This window comes from Tupaia chinensis, unplaced genomic scaffold, assembly GCF_000334495.1.
Source record: "Tupaia chinensis unplaced genomic scaffold, TupChi_1.0 Scaffold141372_1, whole genome shotgun sequence".
Taxonomy (NCBI): domain Eukaryota; kingdom Metazoa; phylum Chordata; class Mammalia; order Scandentia; family Tupaiidae; genus Tupaia; species Tupaia belangeri.
The window spans coordinates 589,224-604,544 of record NW_006201235.1 but is presented as its reverse complement, the minus strand read 5'-3'; the positions used below and the strand labels follow the sequence as shown (position 1 = coordinate 604,544).

The following is a 15,321-nucleotide window of genomic DNA, read 5'->3' as shown; positions in this document are numbered from 1 at the left end:
TCTCCGACCATGAGGTCTCTTCATGTGGGGCCCCTACATGTCAGATTTTGTCCCAACTGAAGGTACCCAGAGTAAAGATCCCAAGAGAACCACCATCAAGTGGAAGCCATGAGACCTAGTCTCAAAAGTCACATGGGGGAATTAGCAGTTAGCATAATGGCTATGTCGCTGGATTCCCATGTAGTCGACTGCGGTTCGCGTCCTGGACCCGGTGGCTTAGAACTCACGCTGGGCATGTGTGCATGCGTGCCCAAGATCCAGAGAGGAGAATGGAGGAGAAGGGATTGCAGCGTGACCATCCCCCCTTGGGGGGTGATTTCTCACTTTCTGTCTCTATGTCTCTCTCTGTCTGTCTGGCGAGCGCACACGCCCTATAGCGAAAATCTCTCCAAAAAAAAAAAAAGTCACATAGGATCACTTGTACCTGTACATGGGATCACTTGTACCTATGTTAATGGGAGCAGACGCATGTTTAGATAATAAGTATCCTGGGAAAATGTGCATGATTTTAAAGCAAGCATCATTTAAATTAAAATAAACCCAAATTAACTTTTATTCTGTCTCTTACTCGCTTCCACACACCTTCTGTTTTTGACTTCTATCCATGTTATTGTTTGTGGGTCTAGTACATTATTTTATGACCTTATTTTATGAATCTAACTCATATTTACCTATCCATTCCCTTCATCAGAGACACATAAACGCTTGTAGTTCTTTGCAGCCACTCTTGCCACGCTTGTCACTTCACATCACCATGTTAACCTTTCTGTAGTTGTTTCTTTGTCAATGAAATGAAGACAATAGTTAAATCCCATATTTCTACTAAGGACTAGTTGAAAGTTTAGAAAATAAACAATACAATGGCTGGCATGCATCAGGGCTTTACTAAATGTCTTGAAAAGTCCACACTTTTTAGGGAGAGTATATTCAGGACCTGCCTTACCCAACCCCTCGGAAGGTACCTTCTCTTCTTTCCCAGTGGCACCAAGCACACTCCTCGACAGGTCCCTCCCTTTCTGTGCTTTCCACTTGGCTGTCCCCACACTCAACTGGCTTCCTGTCTGTGACTGTCAGGGAACAGCGAGACACAGGAATATCTCAGATCCATGATCAAAAGGACATGTTACCTGTGAGAGTGACAGCAAAAATTACAGGTAAGAGCAGCTAACACAGAGCCATGCAGGATCAGCACAAGGGACTGGGAAAGCACTGGAAAGAACAGATTAGTAGACAGTACTAGCAACGTGTGAAATCGGGTGGAGTTAGGGTTGAGAAAATTATGTGAAACAAAGTCATTCAGCAATACAAACGAAATCACCTGGTGTGGGACTTTTTGAGCGACTTTGTGTGTCTAGCTCTGTACTAAAGCCCTTTGAAAGTTTTAGAAAAGATAGGAGATAAGGAATGTACAGAGACCGACCAAGTACAACAGGAATAATTAGAGAACAGTTCAACTCCAAACTCTGAAAGCTGAGATGGCCAGAAAGGGCTTCTGGAACGAGCTGTAGCGTCAGCTGATCTGGTAGTGTCAGCCCGTTTTTAATGAGCAGAGTAGAAAATAAAAATCCCAAAGATGGGAGAGCAGTCAGGGGTTATAACAGTTCTACCCTCTGCTATTTCCTGTCTTCCCTTACTCAACAGAAGCCAGAAATGTGAAGGGAATCTTACCCCTGATGATCCTAATGGCGATCATTTTTTTGCTGATTCTGTTCTGGGAAAATGAGATGAATGACGAAATAGGGCCGCCCACCATAGAGCACTTGCATGTGGACTACCCCCAGAATGGCCATCTTGAGAGGTACTGCAACCATATGATCATACAAAGAGTCATCAGGGAACCTGACCACGCGTGCAAAAAGAAGCATGTCTTCATCCACGAGAGGCCTCGAAAAATCAATAGTATTTGCACTTCTCCCAAGAAGATGGCTTGCAGAAACCATTCCTCCGTGTTCTGCTTCCAGAGTGAGACAAAGTTCAGGATGACAATCTGTCAGCTCCTCGAAGGCTCCAGATATCCTGCCTGCAGGTACCACATGTCCCCCACAGAGGGGTTTGTTCTTGTCATTTGTGATGACTTCGGACCAGTGAATTTCCAGGGATATGTTGAGTAACTTGAGGTCTGTGCCTGGGTCAGAGATCCTCTCTCCTCTCTCAGCGGCACGGAGGCTCGTCCTGAAGGCAGACCTGGACTGTGGACAGGGGGTAATGCCTTGAGCAATATGGGTAGCCTTTGTAATTAATTTATCCTTTCACTATTACCTAGTTGGCATTGATTTATTCTGCTTCAATAAAAAAAAAAAATCTTTACTGAATTAAACCATAAACTCTACATGTGTTTCAAAGTTTTGTCCTTTGTCTTTGGGCCATTTGATATAGCCAAGAGTGAATCCAGGATTAAGGTAAGGTAGGTGCTCTCTACAGATACAAAATTTAAGGGGGGAAGTGAAAAGGAAAAGACAAACAAACAAACCCCTAAACCTAGATTTTTTGGGGGGGGAGTTTTTTGCTATAGGGTGTGTGTATTCACCAGAGAGACAGTGACAGAAAGCGAGAAATCACTCTCCAAGGGGGAATGGCCATGCCGCTATCCCTTTTCCTCTGTTCTCCTCCTGGGGTCTTGCATATGTATGCACATGCACCTAGCATAAATTTGAAGCCACAGGGCCAGGGATTTGAACCACAGTTGACTATGTGGGAGTTCAGCAATGTAACCGTTACACCATCTGCTGGTCATTGATAAATATCATTTGAATTAAACAATTTTTCCTTTCTTCCTCCCTCCCTTTCCTTCTTTCTTTCTTGTTTCTAGCAATGGGCAAGAGAATAACAGAGAGCCAAGAACACCCCCATGAATACCCAAGTCACAATCCACCCTCAGTCTTTGCTAGCCCAGTTCATGGGCATACATGTGCCCCAGACTACTCAGGGAGATCCTGGGATGTAAATCCAGGACCTTTCTCGTGTGGATCCAGTTGCTTTCCCAGTGCACCATCACCTGGACATAATTGAATACTTTAAAAAGTCATTGATGCAAAAATTCTTGATGCACAAAATATCTGAATTTTACAAATCTAATCTGACAAGACTTTGACAGGATCACATAAGGCAGTTACATGAGTTGTCCTAGTGCAAGTCCGATCTTGTTATTTAAGATCTTAATTTTGGACCAGCCAGGCAACATGGTGGTTAAGGTGTCTGGATCCCTCATGACCAACTGTGTGGTTCAAGTCCTGGACCTGGTGAGTCGGGAGACATGCCAGACATACGTGTGTGTGTGTGTGTGTGTGTGTGTGTGTGTGTGTGTGTGTGTGTATGTGTGTGTGTGCCCAAAATTCTGAGAAGAGAATGGACTGATGGACTGTGGTATGGTCATCCTCTTGAGGGGGGTATACTTTCTCACTCTCTCTCTCTCTGTCTCTTTCTAGTGAGCACACACATCCTATAGCAAATTAAAAAAAAATTGGTATTTGTTCATCAGGGATTCTTTTGCATTAAACTATTTTAAAAAACTAATTTATTAAAATACTATGTATGCATCTTGATTACTGAGTTAGTTTTGTTTTTGTTTTTATTTTTGCCACCCTTTGAAATGTATACCTGAAGTGAGTACCTTATTCACCTCACTCTACTCCTGGCCCTGATCGTAAGTATAGAAGCAAGTGGATCACTTCTTAGGGTCCTTTCTAAAAATGATAACTACTACTTTGCAATGTTGCATCTGCTTCATTAACTCCCTCTGTGCCTTGAAAGAATGAGAAAAAAAGGATTAGAAGGAGTCTAACTGCTGAGAAACCATTATTCTCAAACACTGTAGAGAGCAACGGATAAAGATGACCCAGGGAGGGACTGAGACTCTCAGAGCTCAGTGTGTTTCCTCTTTCCACCTCCAATGGGAATGAACAAAGGAGACTTCAAGCCAGATTATTAATTACTTTCCCCATTCAGCTCCTACAACTGAATTCATTCTTTGACTTTCCCAAATTCAACTATAGGCATAGTATTCTTACAGCTCAAAGGAAGAAGGAAGAGAAAGGGGCTCTTAAGTCTGAAAATATCATCAAGTCCTGTTCTTTTCTGATCATCTCTTGAACTGGATCATCTCTGAGGTTCTTTCCAAGTCAATTACTCAGCATTCTATTCCTTAGGTAGTGTAGAAATTGGCTTTGCTGGAGGAGAGGCTGCAGATTGAGAAGTGGTAAGAGATAAGTGCAATTGGCAAGCGAAGGCCAGAGGATGGGGTCACTGGTTCTGAGCTATGACGTTCTGATCGTGTAGAAATTGGCTTTGCTGGAAGAGAGGCTGCAGATTGAGAAGTGGTAAGAGATAAGTGCAATTGGCAAGCGAAGGTCACTGGTTCTGAGCTATGATGTTCTGATCCTGTGTGTGAGAGCCCGAGACTCATACAGCAAGCTCGAGCAGGCATGAGTGATTCACAAGATTTAGAGGGTACTTTCCATCCTAATCTTTTCAGTTGAGAGACTTCAACTGTTGCACCGCCCATCTGGACTTAATTCAAGGTCATACAAAAGAAGAAGATATGCCTATGCCAGTTAGCTCTGTCTCTTGTTAGCATCAAGTTTTAACTGATTGATCTGATTTACAGGGAGAGGAAGGGGACAATCATGAGCAAAGCGCACCTTGCAACCTTTTGAGTGAGGCAAGCTCACACACTTGACGGTTTCTTCCATCTTGTGTGGTTCTTTTTCAGCTGAGTGTTATTACCCATTCCTCTGTGGAAATCCTATTGTCATTGTTATCATTGTTATCTTCAGGGGATGTTGGACAGGAGGTGAGCAGAGCCCTCTGCATCTGAACGGAAATAGCAGCCCCAGCATAAATGGTGCAATACTTCCTGGCAAAATCCATTTTTTTTTTAACTTACCAGAAAAAGCCAGAGAGAAAGAAATGGGAAAAGTATTCCCTGCCCCCTTCCAGGAAGAATGGCCATACCGCAATCCCTTCTTCTCCATTTCTTCTTCGTTTTGGGATTTTGAGAATACACATGCTCCTGGCATGTTCCTCAAGCCATGGGGTCCAAGATGCAAAAGGCACAGGCAGCCATGTGGAATCCAGCTCCCTTAGCCACCAGACCATGGGCCAGCTCCCTGGGCAAAGCTTTGAAGTAGAGGAAATGTATCCTTTAGGCCTTGCTTCTATTTTTCTCAATTCTGATTCCTTTTCCTATCCCTCTCTCTAGGTTTTATTACCCTTTCCTTCTCAGTGATTCTTCTTCCCTTCCTGCCTTAACCTTGCCTCTTTTTTTTTTTTTTTTTTTTTTTTTAAAGAGAGACTCTTTGCTATAGGGTATGTGCACTTGCTGGAGACACAGAGAGAGACAGAGAGAAAGTGAGAAATCACCCTCCAGAGGGGATGACCACACTATAATCACTTCTTGCTTTTCCTCTTAGGGTTTTGGGTATGCATGTACACATGCCCAGCATGAGTTTCAAGACACCAGGTCCAGGCCTCAAACTGTGGTCAGCCATGTGGCAGTCTAGTGCCACAACTACCATGCCACCCACTGGCCCCCAACCTCCCCTCTTCTAAAGAAAACAAATGCTCGCAGACAAATGCATTCTCATTAAAGTGTAAGTTATGGAGACTATCTGTTGCAATCTATCTTTAGAATATTTTCACTCAATAAGGATCAAAACTCAATTCAAATGAATTGTGACATTTGAGACATTTGTAGTTTGGGGTGAGAATATATTATTTTAGTGGGCAGTTTGAAATCAAACCCAGAGGGACCTGTAGATGGCTTAATGGTTACATTGCTAGACTCCAAAGTAGTCAACCATGGTTCGAGTCCTGGACCTAGCATCTTAAGCTCATGCCAGGCACATGTGCATGCGTGCCCAAAATCCCAAGAGGAGAATGGAAGAGAAGGGATTGTGGCATGGCCATCCCCTGGGGGGGTGATTTCTCACTTTCTGCCTCTTTGTCTTTCCAGTGAATGCACGTACCCTATAGCAAAAATCTCTCTCTCTCTCTCTCTTTTTTTAAAATAGTTTATTTTTATTTATTCATTCATTTATTTTAATTTGACCAGAGAGAAACACAGAGAGAGAAAGAGAATGTGAGAAAGCAAGCCACCAGGTCCAGGACTCGAACCGTGGTCGGCCATGTGGGAGTACTCAGCGTCTTAACTACCACACCATCTGCTGGTCCCCAAAAATCTCTCTCTCTTAAAAAGAAAAAAGGAAGAAAGAAAATCAAACCCAGAGACCAGCAGATTGTGTAATGGTTATGTTGCTGGACTCCCATGTAGTCAACTGCAGTTTGAGTCCTGGACCCGGTGGGTTAAAACTCTTTCTCTCTGTGCAAAAAATCCCAAGAAGAGAATAGAGGAGAAGAGACTGTGGCATGGCCATCTGCCCTGGGGGGTAATTTCTCTCTTTTTGTCTCTCTCTGTCTCTCCAGCAAGTGCACATACCCTATAGCAAAAATCTCTCTATAAAAAAAGAAAGAAAATCAAACCCAGGCAACTAGGAATTCTGCCACTTCATAAACATGTTTCAGAAAGACTGGGAACCTGCACTGTTCTTCCTGTTTACTTTTCTCCTGTTTTCCTACTATACCTCATGACGGCTGTCAATAGCAGAGTATTGCAGACATTTAGGGAACAAAATAAAATTCTCTACAAATCCCTCTTCCCTTCCACATGTACCAAGTCTACGCTCAAGGCACCATCTCAAGGCCTGTGCAGACTCCACATAATGCTTAATAATCTATCAATAATCCATTGACCCAATTATTAAGGATATTTCTGGTGCTAGGTCTTTGCTCTAATTTCACACATGAGACATTTCAAAATTAAATTTAAAAAAATTTAAAGTGCATGTGTACTTTTAGGTCACATGCCATCGAATGAGTGGCATAAAAGTGAGTGCTAAGAAGTTTATAAAACTACGATATGGATTTGGTAGATTTAGGTGTGGTGAGAAGATGTGTCAAAGAAACAATTGGGATCTGAGTGGAGCTGTGAAGAATTTCAAGAGGCAGAGAAAGGTAGCCATTCAAGAAAGGAGCCAAAAAGGAGAGAGAGGATCTGGTATATACAGAGAAAAAGGGTCACATTGGTCAACCAGAGTAGGCCTGTGAGTGAGTAATGGGAGACAGACCTTGAAAGGTAGAATGGGGGTAAATCAAGCAGATCCCTGGCTAGTGGCCTCAGAGGATTTTACTTCCTCCTGTTGGCAATGAGTAGTAGCAAAGGATTCTGAGATGGTGTTATTGAAAGAGGTGTTTTTAGAAAAGCAGTGCGTTGAAGGCATCCGAAGGACAAGGAGCGGCGATTGGGAAGGAAGGAAGGGCGACAATGCAGGAGACTTATGTAGAGGGGAGAAGACTGTAAGAGGATGGCGAGAAAAAGGAACAATAGGATCATTCTAGCACGACAGAAAAAAAGTATCACCTTACATAACCATCCCTTCTGGGATTCTCATACATTTTCCAGTATTGATTTCAAGTAAAGGATTGTCTACGTTAATCAAGCCATGTTATGGAGTTAACAAACATGAGTGAGAAGCTAGTATAGGTACAGTCCAGCATTTGATAATGTACAGAATAAAAATAATCAAACGCTTCATCTCAGGCTCAAGGAGTTTTTAGCTTTACTAAGACAGGAAAAAGACTGACACATGTCAACTAACTAGAAAAGTGAAAAAGATCACACAAAATGAAATGGAACAAAATCTGTGCGGTACTTTCTCAGAAAGAAAAAAAAAATCACTCTGGGTTAAAGTATAAATAGAAAAGATTTCGCAGATGAGGAAGCCATGGGGCTGCCTAGGTCATGGGATTCTGACTGATAAGTGGACACTTTGATCAGCTCTCCCTGAGTGTCCTTGGTTCCACCTTGTCTCCTCCGTCAATCTCGTACAGTTCTATCCTTTTCTTGCCCCTCCTTCCTTCAGTTAAGCCCAATAACAGAAACTCTCAGGAAAAAAAAAAAATTCAGTTCTGTCCCTGCAACAGGCCAGGAGCTTTCTCTGCAGGATTGACTTACCAAAGGAACTGGTACAGACAGAAAGCCCACGGCTGAGAATAGGTGAGAAAAGAAATGAGATGGGGACGTGACATTGTACGTTTTGTGTTGGTTCGTTTCAAGTGACTCCCATCTGCTAGGGACTGAGAGAGATTGTAGAAGATTAAGGATTGGTGAGACTATGTTACGTGAGATTAGCATGACCTACCACAGCGATTAAAGGCAAAGAGAAAGGAAAATAAATAAATACTTGGTTCTAGCACTTTAAAAATATCACCTGATATACTCTCACCTTTGTCTTCAGATGGGGAAACCAAGGTTAAATGGAGTAGTGTAAACCGTAAGTGAAGAAGGGAGTTGAACCTGAGTCTTCAGACTCCATTGCTGATTGTCTTTTTACTGTATCCTACTTCCATAAATGATGTAGGAGTCTCCACTTAGATGTGGGGGTCACTCCTGAAAATAACTATCTTGGGGGAAAAAAGAGCTCTTTTTAATATTCTCCTTGCTTTTATCTTCTACTTTTTATTTTTACTGCAGAAGAAATTGTGCTAGATCTGAGATGGAGACCTTCCTTCTGCTGCTGCTTGGCCTGGGCTTGATACTTGAGGGCGCTTCGGAAAGTATAAAGGAATTTATTAAAGAAGAATTTACAGAGGAAGCAAGGAAATATGACACGGCAAGAAGTAACCAAGGAAAACAGACTGTTGAGGTATTAATGAGCTTGACCCTGTTAGATAAAAACGTTAGCCTCAGCACGTCCAAGAATGTTGAGTCTTCTTCACCATTGACATTCAGAAGGTTACATTACAGCGTCCTCCAAGAAAACAGTCCAGGACGCGACAAAGAGTGTTGCAATGATGTGCTGGTCTGGAGAAAAGATTCAGAAGCCAATGGCTCCTGCAAGTTGAGCAATGACTTTATCCCTGGCTCTGTGGAGGTAGTGCACAGGATCTACAAGGCTTCCGGCTGCAAGTGTGAACGGAATGTCGGTAGAAGCTGCTGTGAGAGCCCAGAACTGGATACTAGTATGTTCCATCTCACCACAGGCAAACAATCCCCCAGGTGCCAATATCGCAGTGTTACATCACTCAAGAAAGCGTTGACCGTGCTGACAGGCCATTCTCTGATGAGCTGGTTAGTTAGTGGCACCAAATTGTAAATGCCACAGGGCTTTGAGATGAGGGCCTATCCAAAGGGCATATTCATGCTCATTATTGTTTCTTTCCTCCTATTATCCACATCTACCCTTCAGCACTCGAATGAGCTCCTGATTATTTATGTTAACTGAAGAAGTAAACAATTCAAACTTGTGGCTAATTCATTTAAAATTTAGAATGGATCTCCCCCCCCACACACACACTCTCTCTCTCTCTCTCTCACACACACACACACACACGCACACACACACTTCTTCGGAGCCAAGCTGAACTTCATCCTAGCTCAGCTATAAAGCCACAAAACTGGGTCCATCGAACTGGGCAGAATCAAGGAGATAACACTGCAAGTGTTGCCGATGAGATGATTCGGAAACAGTGAATGAGTGTGGGAGATATTATGATCAGTGCTTCTTTTCAAAGAAATGTGTGCATTGATGTGTGCACACGAGTGTGAGCACCTGCCCACAGAACCCAGTGTCTGCCTGTCCTCCCGGAGTTGTCAGGACTCAAAAAGATCCTTCAACTTCACTGCTGCTCCAGGTCAACATCAACGGTCTCAGCCCTCTGCACTGTCTATCCCTCCACTTCATTTCTGTTTCTCAGGATATTGCAAAGAGAAGAAAACATTTCTTAGAGTAATTTTTACTCAAGCAAAGTCTTAGTACCCTGGGGCTATAGGAGAGGAATGACAAGCTACAGAGAACAGAAGAGTCAGTAGAAAAATGGGGCCGGTAGGTGGTATGGTGGTTGGGGACACTGGACTCCCACATGATTGACCATGGTTCAAGTCCCGAACCTGCCAGCTTGCTTTCTCACTTTCTCTCTCTCTCTCTCTCTCTCTCGTCGAATTGAAAAAATAAATAAAGTGAAATCATTTAAAAAAAAGAAAAAAGAAAAATGGGGAATAGAAAATCTATGCCCAGCACCAGGCTGGGTGGACCTTTAATTCTGTGGTTTTCAGATATTGCAGAGTTTTATCACAACCAGTTATTTATCTGTAAGTCCACATGGTTCAACATTCTGTATAAGTTATCCTGCTTATTGATGTATGCCTACCTGCTCCCGTTCCTCTTCTAACATCTCCAGGTCATTCTGAAACCACTCCTCGGTAGTATTCTAATTTTAAATAACTACATGTAAGTGAATGTTACATTACTGTAGCATTTTTCCTGTTGTACGGGACTCTTTTCTTATCAGTCTTTCCCACGGCATTTAGCATGTACGTTTGGTGCAGAATTCCCTTACACTGGACCTGTAAAACTGACAATTAACCAACATGTAGCATTACAGTTACCTTTTTGGATCTTCCGACCTAGTTTTCCTCATCAGGGTGGCGGCTGCTTAAGTGAAAAGTCACTAGATTTGGCCAGACAAGTATGTACTTGACAGAGGAAAGCGTGATAGAGGAAAATGCCTGGGTCTCAAAGGCCTCTTCTCTGTAGGAGGAGAACCCATGACTCAAGAAGGGAGATGCTTTCCATTCCAGAGGTAGTTTCATGAGATGAGTCTGATGCTGCCACTCAATAATCACACAGAAGGGTGAGTTCCACTTACAGAAAAACAGTCTAAGTGGTCTCATCTTGATTAGAATCCAGTTAAAATTTGAATAACTGATTACCAGCGTGGTTGAGCGGCACATCGGCCACAGAGACAATATCTATTTAAACTGTGGGAGAGTTTTTTTGCAACGTGTAAGAAAAAGCAAACCAAACATAGTTCACAGTTTAGTAAAGATTTCTTTTCCTCACCAAAAGAGAAGAACAAAGACCCAGAATGGACACCTCTTTCTAGACCAACAAAATCCTTTAAAGAGGCTTAGTTAAGACCAAGCTTTTCCACGTCTCTGAAGGAGTCCGGAGCTCTGAGTTCCGGTTCTTTGGTACCCTGGCCTCCCAGGATCTATCTCAGCATCACACTGTGTGTTCTGCAAAGGCGTGGGTGTGGACAGGCAGTGCTCCTGAGGGCCAGCGCTTCCTGCCCCCAAAACCTGTCACCCTTTTGACATCGTGTGCATTCAAAGGTTGCTCATGAGAATGATAGGCAGATTTAAAAATACTAACTTTTCATAATGTCCCTTTTCTGTTTTCAAACCATAGAGGGCTCCCTTTTTCTTGTAGCTTCCCACTGGAGTTTCCCAGGCTGACTTTTAAGGCCCTTAGTGCTCCATTCTCTTCTTACTTACCCTGTCTCTAGCACCTGCCCCCTTGTTTGGAGGCTGCTCTCTTTGCTGTCCACAAACGTGGTATGTCCTTGTTGTCACCCCTATGGTAGCCTTGTCTCAGTGCCCTTCCTTGGTCCTTTCTCATTCTGTCATCTCAGTCCACCCAAGTTTACAAGCTCCACCTGGCTAGAAAGAGTCTACATGTCCCTCACGCTTCATTAGAAAAATAACTGGGCGCCAGTGCTGTGGCCTGGTGGTTTAGGTAGCTGGATCTCACATGGCCGACTAAACAGTTCCAGTCCCAGCCCTGGTGGCTCAGGGAGCACACTAAGCACATATGTGTGCCCCAAATCCTGAAAGGATAGAGAAAGGAAGGAGAGGGATTACGTTATGATGCCACCCCATGGGGGATGCTTTCTCCCTCTCCTCTCTCTCTCTGTTTATGTCTCTCTGTCTCCCTTTGCACCCTCTGGCAATTATAAAAAAAAAAAAGGAAGAAAAATGATTGATATGCATGATATCCCTGTAGCTGAGTGGAAAAACTTGAGGACGGGAAATGAAGTAATAAAGGAGACAAATCCAATGATGAAAAGAGCTGCAGAAGAGAGAGAGTGACAGGGAAAGGAAGTCGAGAATAGGGTAATAGAGAGAATTGCAGAAGAGATGCTGAAAGGGGTTATTTAACATAAAATACATACTCTTTCAGATGTGGAATGCTGAGAAGAATTGTGTGTGTGTTTGTGCATGGGGAGGGATGTGATAGAAGGATGTTGATTAACAGAAACAAAATCACGGACAGGCAGAAGTTACAATGTCTAGTGGGGAGAATGATTAATGACAATTTGTTGTATATCATGTTCAAATGGTTGCGATGACGGGTATACTAAGCACCCTGATTTAATCCTTAGACATTATATTCATGTACTGAAAAAATCAGTTTGTAATAGTTGTGCTAATAAAAAATTATTAACTAAAAAAAAAAGCACTCTTCTCATCTTTAACTATTCCCTCTATTTTTCCAACATAAAGCATGCTAAATTTCTCTTAAATAACATTTCTGAAATGAAAGCAAATCCCTGGCTTCAAATGCCCAAAAAGTTACTGAAGGAAGGAGGCCTTTGCAACATCACAGACAAATCCTTGTACATTTTATAGGTGTTGGGAGTGGGCCCTATGCTCCTTAAAAAGTCACTTAACCCCAAAGGAGATTTATTAGTAATAACAACAACAAAATTTGAATTTTTTTAAAAAAAGAATTATTTGGGATCAGCAGTTGGTATAATGGCTATGTAGCTGAACTCCCATGTAATTCGAGTCCCAGACCCAGTGGCTTAAACTCACACTGGGTGCGTGTGCGTGCATGCCCAAGATCCCAAGAGGAGAATGTTTATTTTACATCATTTCAGTGAACATCACCACAGCATACTAAATGTGATTTTCCAGCCAGAATACACTGCAAAGTGGCTTACTCATACGTTATTGTCAACAAATAATTTTCCATTTCTTGTCTCTTGTATGTATATATTTCCTCCCATTTCTCACCTCTGCCATTTTCCATCCTCCTCCCACCCTGTCTGTGGTATCTTCAGTTGCTTTTCATTCCTTTATTCTTTTCCACGTTTCATTGATTCACAAAATATCTAAATTAATCTACATACTTTCAATAGTAAGTTCAGCTGATATATACCTATCTGTGAACAAAAGTTGACTTTAGACATGAAACTGTGTGGGTAGATTGAATATACTATAAAGTAGCACCTAGCTGAGACTATAGCTTACTGTGGTCATTAAATAGTTTTTTCTTTATTTCAAGAAAGGCAGTTTTAGCTTTAATAAATCAAAATAAGAAAATGTTAAGAGAAGTTTGCCTAAGACTTAAAGCCTGGAAACAGGTTAGGCTTCTGTTCGAATAGTAGGTACATGGACCTGTCCACGGTTCAAGAGAAGACAAAACTCCTTAACTCTGGAAAACAAAGCATAGCAGGTCAGAAATGTTTTAGTCAAAAGTCATAAAATTCTATTTCACCAGTTCAAACGTGGTGAAATAGAATTTTTTACTAGTCTAGCAATTCTGTCTTCTACATCTGAGATTCAATTTTCTGTATGATCTAGTCTGCTTTTAATACTTTCAAAGGAGGTTTTGACTTCCTGTATTATAGCCTTCATCTCCAATAGTTCCATTTGATTCTTTTTTATGGTGTGTATTTCCTCATTCAACTCTCACAAGAACTTCTTCACCTCCTGGAACTCAGTGACTTTTTTTTTCTGCTGTTCATTGTCTCTCTTCTCTTCCATCGATGTTAGTTTTGTCACTATGAATACTCTAAATTCTTTATCAGACATTCCCATTGTACTGTCTATGGATAAAGAGGAGTTATTCTTTTCCCTTGGGGGAGAGATATTTTCTTGGTTTCTCATATTTCTTGTGCTTCTGCAGTGATTTCTAGTCATCAGATGAGTTATTCGTTTCTTCTTCACAGGAGGAGGTAATCTGTAAACTCTTTGGTGTTCTGTTTTTCTCCCTTTGTGTCATAGATTCAGTGGGAATTGAGGAATATGAAGACCCTAACTGTATTCAGATGCTTGGCTACTATTCACTTAGACTTGTCTAGACACTCAGTGCATGGAGGTTGAGCAGCAAAGTGATGAAGCAGATGAAAAAGGATAAGAAAACAGAAAAAGAAACAAGAGAAAAGAAGGATAAAACAAACAAACAAAAAAGGATTTCTTTGTTAACTTAAAAAAACAAAAAAATGAAAACCACGTGTGTGAAAGTACTAGATCTCAGCTCTCGTGGCAGACTCAGTCTTCTGGCCTGTCCTTTCTGCTTTTCCTAGATGGGAGGGGAAAAAGGGGAGAAGATTATTACGAAGATAAAGGAGGATTTCAGAGCCAAGAAAATACTTCACTTTAAAAATTAAAAAAAAAAAGAAAAATTAAAAAAATGAAAAGACAGAGAGACAGAAAGAGGCAGAGAGACAGAGAGAAAAGGACACCTTCATCTTTGTTTTTCTGATAATAACATCTTTTTCTTTTCTTTCCCTTTTAGTTTGCTATAGGATATGTGCACTTGCTAGAGAGAAGCAAAGAGAGAGAGAAAAAGTGAGAAAACATCCCTAGGGGAAATGGTCACTCTACAGTCTCTCCCATTCTCCTGTCAAAATTTTGGACATACATGCTGTTTAAGCTGCCAGGTCTGAGACTCGGACCTTTAGTCAGCCATGTGATATCCAGCTGTCTTAAACATCAAGTCACTGGCCTGATAACATGTCATTTTTTTCTGAGTTTGCTTCTCAACTCTTTTCTTTATCACAGCTTTCTTTCCACCCACCCTCCTCCCCCATTTAAGTATATTGTATCTTGGAATATTTTCTTTATGTTTTGGTACTTGGGGTTTGCTGAGCTTTTTGTATCTATGAATTTATGCTTTCCATTAAGGTTTGACAATTTTTTACCTTTTTTTCTATTTTGTTTTCCTCTATTTTTAGTTTTTTGCCATAGGACAAAAATACTCACCAGAGAGACCTAGGGAGGCGTCCATATCACTTCTCCTCCATTCTACTCTTGGGATTTTGGTCATCCACCCACAGGGGCCTGGAGTGACTTTCAAGTTGCTGGGTCCAGGACTCAAAGACAGAGTTGGCCACATGACAGTCCAACACCTTAGTCACCACCTATTGGCCCCTTTGGCCTCTATTTATTTATTTATTTATTTTCTAAGTCCTTCCCTTCAGGGACTTTAATGATCTGTATATGAGGTCACTCGTATTTATTGCATACTATTTTTAATGCAGTGTTTAAACTGTGGTTCACCCTAATCAGTGTATTTGCTCATATTTCATGTTGTAGTTTTTATCTCCTAAGTTCAATTTTTGTTGTTTGTCTATCAACAAAATTCTACTTAGCTTTTTGTCCAATTAGAATTAGGTCCTAATAATCATTTTGGTGTACTTCTCTGTTCATTCTAAAATATGTGACTGCTCTGGTTCAGTTTCCATTGATTGGTTAATTCT

At 41.6% G+C, this 15,321-nt stretch overlaps 1 protein-coding gene across 3 annotated transcripts; it reads left to right on the top strand.

Annotated features, from left to right (window-relative positions):
- Positions 1-1,030: 1,030 nt before the first annotated feature.
- Positions 1,031-9,937, top strand: RNASE11 (ribonuclease A family member 11 (inactive)). 3 transcript variants are annotated; one of them, XM_006163083.2, is made up of 3 exons: positions 1,031-1,154; positions 1,642-2,026; positions 8,528-9,937. In XM_006163083.2, the coding sequence occupies exons 1-3, from the start codon at positions 1,121-1,123 to the stop codon at positions 9,147-9,149; spliced, it is 1,041 nt and encodes a 346-aa protein (XP_006163145.1). In that variant the 5' UTR covers positions 1,031-1,120; the 3' UTR covers positions 9,150-9,937. The 3 variants fall into 3 exon arrangements, with proteins under 3 accessions (XP_006163145.1, XP_006163144.1, XP_006163146.1); XM_006163082.2 differs by having other exon boundaries at positions 1,639-2,026; XM_006163084.2 differs by lacking the exons at positions 1,031-1,154; positions 1,642-2,026 and adding an exon at positions 7,920-8,050.
- The last annotated feature ends 5,384 nt before the right edge of the window (positions 9,938-15,321 follow it).